The sequence below is a fragment of the Hemicordylus capensis genome, chromosome 2, assembly GCF_027244095.1.
Source record: "Hemicordylus capensis ecotype Gifberg chromosome 2, rHemCap1.1.pri, whole genome shotgun sequence".
NCBI classification, from domain to species: domain Eukaryota; kingdom Metazoa; phylum Chordata; class Lepidosauria; order Squamata; family Cordylidae; genus Hemicordylus; species Hemicordylus capensis.
Window position 1 is genome coordinate 91,440,469 of NC_069658.1, and position 6,640 is coordinate 91,447,108.

Genomic DNA, 6,640 nt, shown 5'->3' on the forward strand with positions numbered 1-6,640 from the left:
TCAGGCCAAACAAGTAAGTTTTTAGGGCTCTCTTAAAGGCCAACTGCGGATATCTGCCAGGAGTGCATTCCATAGGCCAGGAGCAGCTACAGAAAAGGCCTGGTTCCGAGTCGCTACCAGACGTACCGGTGATAACCAGATACTAGGGGTGTGCAAAACAGCTCAACGTTGAATGGGTTCGACATTGAATTGGTTCGGTTCAACATAGAACTGGTTCAGTTTGACGGCTCGGGGCTGGACCGAAACACCCCCTGTTTGGTCCGGCCCTGGACCAAACCCCCACCCTCTGACTGTTCTGGTGGGTGGGTTCTGCGCATGTTTTTTTTTTAGTCCCCCAATTTCTTTTAACCTTTTCCCCTTTGGGGAAGGTCATCGAGGTGGATGGGGGAGGGAGTCCGTGGAGATTCCCCCTCCCCCTGCCGGCCTCCGTTATCACCCCTCCAGTCCTTCAGCCCTTTAGGGCCTCTGTAGCATGGCACGGTGGCCACTTTGGACCCCGCTGTGCATGTGCAAATGGCCTCTGTGAGCCATGACCCATGGCCTCACAGAAGCCATTTGTGCATGCATGGCAGCATCCAAAATGGCTGCCGTGCCAAGCTACGGAGGGGGTGATAATGGAGGAGGTGATAATGCTGGACGGGGTGATAAGAGGCCAATGGGGAGGAGGAACCTCCACGGCCCCCCTCCCCCTGCCTAGATGACCTTCCCCAAAGGGAAATGGTAAAAAACATTTTTTTGACTTAAAAAAAATTGTGAACCCCCCCCCCCCCCGGGACCGAACCAAATGGTGGTGGTGGGGTTTCGAGGGGGTGCCAGATCAAACTGGTCCAGTCAGGTTCGAGTCTGCTCCAGACTCGAACCGAACTGGGCCAGCCGGTTCCGCGCACATTCCTACCAGAGACGGACTTCTCCAGCTGACATCAACAAGTGATGGGGATCATACCAAAGAAGGCGGTCTTTAATGTAGCCCAGACCCAAGCTGTTCAGAGCTTTGAAGGTAATAACCAACGCTTTGTATTTCACCCGGAAACATATCGGCAGCCAGTGCAACTGTTTTAAGACAGGCATAATATGGTCTCTCTGGGTTACACCAGAGACTAATCTGGCTGCTGCATTTTGAACTAACTGAAGTTTCCAAACTACATACAAAGGCAGCCCCACATAGAGTGTATTGCAGTAGTTGACCCTGGAGGTTACCAGCTGATGCACCACTTTTTTGAGATTGCTCTCTTCAAGGAATGGACGCAGCTGTCGAACCAACCGAAGTTGATAGAAAGGGCTACTGGCCCTAGCCTCCACCTGAGATACCAGGGTGAGGCCTGGATCCAAAAGCACTCCCAAGCTACGTACCTGTTCCTTCTGGGGGAGTGTAACCCCATCCAGCACAGGGAGATCTAACTCATCCCTCAAATTCCGATCCCCCACAATGCGCACCAATGTCTTGCTTCAATTTGTGATCCCTCATCCAGCTCATTACTGCCTGTAGACAGGCATTTAGGGAGAGAATGCCATTTCCTGATGAAGACGACGACGATGATGATGTTGTTGTTGATGATGATGATGATGATAACAAGAAAGAGATGTGGGAATCATCAGCATACTGATAACACCTTGCACCAAATCCGATCAATGTGCTTAGAAAAAGATGTGAACTCTTAACATGGTAGTGGATATTCATCCATTACCCAATATCAATGAAATGCTGCTTACTCTGAAAGAGGACTCCATGTTCACAACTTTGTACTTGTCTTCAGCCTATAATCAAGTTCCTTTGCTCAAATGTTCTCGCAAATACAAAGCCTTCATTACCCCAGAGGGTCTTTTTCTGTACAAAAGACTGCCCTTTGGATTAGCCTCTGAAGCTTCAGCATTTCAGTGAATAATGTATGCAATTTTGGGGACTATGGATGGCATCACTAACTTTCAGGATGACATTTTAGTGTATGGCAAAACTAATGAGGATCATGATGCTAAAATGACAGAAGTCTTAAGAAAACTCTGACAACACAGACTTGCTATCTCTGCAGAGAAATGTCAGTTTTGCACATACTCAGTGATGTACTTGGGACACACAGTATCTCAGTGGTGTACATCCCACAACAGACTTGGTGAACACTGTTTGGGAAGCAACAGAGCCACATAACAAGGATGCACATTAATAATTTTTAGGACTCTGTAAGGGTATTCACATGTGCAGCCTAACCCAGGCTAGGGCAGCCCAGGTTGGGTTAGGCTGCATCTGTAAAGCACCGAAGTGAGGTCACTCCTGCTGCCGCCACTGCACAAAGCCCCACTTTTTAACCCAGTGTGTAACCAAGGTTTAAGCAAAACTGTGGTTCACTTAACATTGGCTGGTGATGATCTTGGTGATCACCACTGGATTAAACAACTTCCCACTAGGGATGTACACAGAACCGGCTGGCCCGGTTCGGTTTGAGTCCAAACCTGATTGGGCCAGTTCGGTTGGGCACCCCGACGACCCCGCCCCTGTTCGGTTCGGTGGGGGGGGGGGGGTCCATGAACATTTTGCAGTGTAAATTTTTTTTTACCTTACTCCCTTCTGGGGAGTTGCTGGAGGCAGTGGAAGTGGGGTGGGGTGGGTGGGTCCGTGGAGGTTCCCCCTTTCCTCCGCCACCTTTACTTATGCCCCCTTCTGACCAGTTTGACTATTTTTTTTGCCTTCTCTTGGTGGCCCAGTGGCCATTCTGGAGGCCACATGCCTCCCACCACCACCTCCAGCAACTCCACTGCAAAACGTTCACTAACTCCCCAAACATTGGGGGGGGGGTGTCATGTTCAGTCTGGGGTCTGACCGAACAGGGGGTGGTTCAGTTTGACCCCAGACCATCAAACAGGTTTGATGGCGAACTGGTTCGACATTGAGCCGGTTTGCACATCCCTACTTCCCACTAGCCCACTGCCCTTTTCTGCAACAAGCCAGGGGGAAAGAGCAGTCATGCCAAGCACTACTGCTGCTATAATAAGTGCAGCCGCCGTGCTCACGCCCTGGGGCACCCTGGGATGCAGGAGTGTTACCAGAACTGCCCCAAAGTGCTGGCTAGACACTCTGATTGTATTTTGGCTTAACTTGGGGAATTATCTCGGCTAGAGGAGGCAGTTTGGTTCAGTATCAAATTTGTGTAAGTTTGGTAACTGGGAAAGATGAGAAGGCAGAAAAGTAATACAACATATTTATTGAAGGTAAAATGGGGTACAGGAAGGCAAAAGTTACTTAGGGAGAAAATAAAATCTTAGTTTACATTCTAAACGAGAATCTTGCTGAAAACAATGTAGCTTAAAGTCCAAATTGAAGGTAGATCAGCTTGGCTAAGTTGCTTACACCAGAACCTGGCCTTAAGGCTTTCAATGGAAAGTGCTTAGAGGCGGGGAAGGAGGGAAAAAGAATGGGGTGAAGAGACTTCTCAGAGAGGTAAGAGGTTTGTTTACCTATCCTTGGTCTGGTGGTGCATTGGTTGCTCTTGCAGATTTCCTTGCAAGAAGGAAGATGAGATGGGGAAGAGAAAGGGGGTTAGGAGTGAAAGCTGCCACTCATTTGGAGGGTCCATGGATGTTAAATTAAACTTATACCTCAAAACGTTCCCTGGGGCAGATTCTGAGCCATTCTACAGACCCTGGAGGCGGCAGATTCCATAAATGACAAAGGTGTATATTGCTACTTGAGTATAGTCTGGCAGAGTGAATCTTGGCCAACAATGGCAAGGGAAAGTTACGCAAAATGTATTACTTTGGTTGAATGGAGCTGTGCCGGACTGCATATCTGAAGAGCAGGGTGCTTTCGGGGGTATAAGCTTATTGGTAATTGATTGATTAAGTGCCATCAAAGCAGTGAAAGATAGACTAATTTGTTCTACTAGCTGAACCCGCACAGAGCTTCTGTGCGGTAGTTTTCTTACTTTTTGGAGTTGTGTTGTGTGAATCTGGCTGGTTGTTCAGTTGTTTCTTTATTCTCTCATGTGTATTCTTTCTGTTTTTGCAGTTCTTTATGTGTATCAGTGATCGTTGTCTTTGGAATTTTTTGTGTGTGGTGGGGGTTGGATGTTTCAAGTAGCTGGGCTGGTTTTGTTGTTGTTGTTGTTGTTGTGCTTCTTCTTGTTGTTTTTTTTGGGGGGGGGTTGCATCTTTCTTACTTGTTTTTGACTTGGGTTTTGGTATGTCTTTGCCTGTTAGTGTATAGTCATTATTGTTGGTTATTGTTGTTTTCCATTTGTGTTTTTTGTGTCTGTGTTATCTGCAGTAATTTCTTCATTGCTGCTCCTGTTGTAGCTAGGATGTTTTGGGTTTTTTTGGTCAGGTGGTCTTTGCATTTTCATGGTTTTTTGTTTTTGTTTTCTTTGGGCAGTGGTGTTGCTCTTTCTTCTTGTTTGGTGTTTTATGTTGGTTTTTCTATGTTCTCTATTATGGGTTTGTTTGTGGCAGTTTTGTTTGTATAGTGTGCATTTTGGTCTTGTGTCTGTGTAACTTTTTTTTTTTTTTTTTTTTGGTAGAGAAGTTTGGGTGAAGTTTGTGGTTGTTTTTGTTACTTGTGCCACTTGCAGTTTATGTTTTCACCAGGGTTATATTTTTGTTCCTGGTCCCCAGCTGTCAGCGTGTTTTGTTGTTCTGCTGTTCTCTGTCTGTTTCTTCTTGGTTATTGTCAAATATTTCAGTGTCTTTGGTTTTTGCTTAGTCTTTTCTGCTCAATGTTGGCATCTTCTTTGTTTGCTTCTGTTGTCTTTGAGGGCATTTTTCTTTCAGCTGTCTGATTTTTTCTTCTCTTTTCTGCTCTTCGTTGTCTGTCCTTTTGATTTCTTCCTTCTTTTCTTCTCTCTGCTTCTTCCTTGGATTCATCTTCTCTTTCCTTTTTTTTTTTTCATCATAGGCAATATAATTTTGTCTTTTCTTGCTCTTCCTCAGATGATGTTGTCTCTCCTATAGTTTTGGAGTAAGGTTATGCTACATCAGAATATACACTGTGAATTCTCCTGACTTCACAAATGTCAGGATTTTTAACCTGCCAATGTCTCGCCTGCCATCCCCCAGCTTTCTGCCCCAATGTCTCGCCTTCCATCCCTCCTATTGTCCCAGTGTTTCACCTGCCATCCCCCCACCTTCTGCCCCAGTGTCTTATCTGCCATCCCCCCACCTTCTGCCCCAATGTCTCACCTTCCATCCCTCCACTATCACGCTAGTGTCTCGCCTGCCATCCCCGCACCTTATGGGAGATTGTCCCTCTCCACCTTATTGCCATCCCCCCCTCCTCTTTTCCCAGTGTTGTCTATAAGACCAGAGGTCGCTGTGTTTCCAGTATGGTTTTTTTTTTTTAATGTAGGGGTGTGTGTAGCAGCCAATCTGGCATGTGTAAACTCCCCCCAAACCTGGGGGGCATCTCAAAAATTTCTTCTATAATAATTATATGGGGTTTTGTTCCACGTAAAATTGTGTTTAAAAAAATGGTTCTCTGAAAGAGAACTTAAAGGCAGCTTCATTAGTCACATTGCTGCTCTGCTTGCCAATAATAAAATAATAAAAAAAGCTTCTCTGTTACAGGCTGTTATCCCATTATTGACTACATCCATGGATCTGATTTGTTTCCAGTCTACAACAATACTCTTCTTCCCAAACTCCCTGGTTCCAATTTTCTCTTAGTCTTGTACAGTAGGTGGTTTTAGGCAAGTCGCATTTTAGGGTTCCCTCATCTTCTTTAATGATGGGTATTTTAAAAATCTGGTATCTGATATGAGCTTAGAAATTTCTGTGAGGATTTCTCCTCACAGTCTGGCTCTCCATAGTCCCCCCCCCGCAGCCCTTCAGTTTCATCTCCCGCCACTTATCCTTTTTAAAAAAATCTTTGTTATACCATGGTCTCTTTTTCTTTGTCTATGTGTAGATTTTCATCAGCAAATGTCAGCAAATGTCCCTCAGTCTCCATGTTTACTATTTTGCCCTCTTAACCATCTCCTCTGTCACGTGTCCCCCTACTGGCTCCATCTTGCACGTCTTCCCGCCTTTTGTCTCCCTCACCCCTTGTGCAGGCTTACCCCCTTTGGCCTCCAGGCCATGCCCACTGATGCCGTCGCTCTGCTTCATGGCCGCCAGACCCGCCTCCACCGCTTGCCCCTAAAGTCGGGTCCCCTGCTTCCTTAGGTCATGCCCGCGGATGCCGCCTCTTGTCACTACTTGGCTTCTGCTGGCCATCTTCCTTGTTGGCCGCCGCCCCAGTCTCTGTGCGGGCCGAGTGCTGCGGCTCAGGCCGCCGCCGCCTCACCTCGCCTAGGCGAGCAGGCCAGACCCGGCACCTCTCTCCCCACACCCCATGGCCGCCACCGTCGCTGGTCTCCTCCAGCAGACGGGCCTGCTGGTGCGGTCGCTCTCCTCTGTGGCCAGGCCCGCCTGGTTCCGCGGCCATGGCTGCTGCCGGCCTCCTCCGGCGGGCGGCCCACCATTGCTGCCGCTCTCCTCTGTGGCTGGGCCCGCCTGGCTCCTCGGCCATGGCCGCCGCTGGTCTCCTCCAGCTGGCGGCCCGCTGTTGCTGCCGCTCTCCTCCCCGGCCGGGCCCGCAGGTCTCCCCGCCCATGGCTGCCGCCGCCGCTGGTCTCCTCCGGTGGGCGGGCCATCATTGCTGCTGCTCTCCTCCATGGCC

General features: G+C 48.2%; 1 protein-coding gene across 1 annotated transcript; it reads right to left on the minus strand.

The window, feature by feature from the left end:
• Window positions 1-3,217: 3,217 nt before the first annotated feature.
• Window positions 3,218-6,300, minus strand: LOC128346559 (uncharacterized). The gene is made up of 2 exons (XM_053299988.1): window positions 5,858-6,300; window positions 3,218-4,929 (listed from the first exon to the last, which is right to left on the minus strand). The coding sequence occupies exons 1-2, from the start codon at window positions 5,927-5,929 to the stop codon at window positions 4,684-4,686; spliced, it is 318 nt and encodes a 105-aa protein (XP_053155963.1). The 5' UTR covers window positions 5,930-6,300; the 3' UTR covers window positions 3,218-4,683.
• Window positions 6,301-6,640: the final 340 nt, after the last annotated feature.

What these genes read in the sequence shown, in the direction of transcription:
- LOC128346559 (XM_053299988.1), bottom strand. Translation starts at nt 5,929, where the DNA reads ATGGAGACTGAGGGACATTTGCTGACATTTGCTGATGAAAATCTACAC. An exon ending in ACAAAGAAAAAGAGACCATG is followed by an intron (nt 4,930 to 5,857) that starts GTATAACAAAGA and finishes CCAAAACTATAG; the next exon opens with GAGAGACAACATCATCTGAG.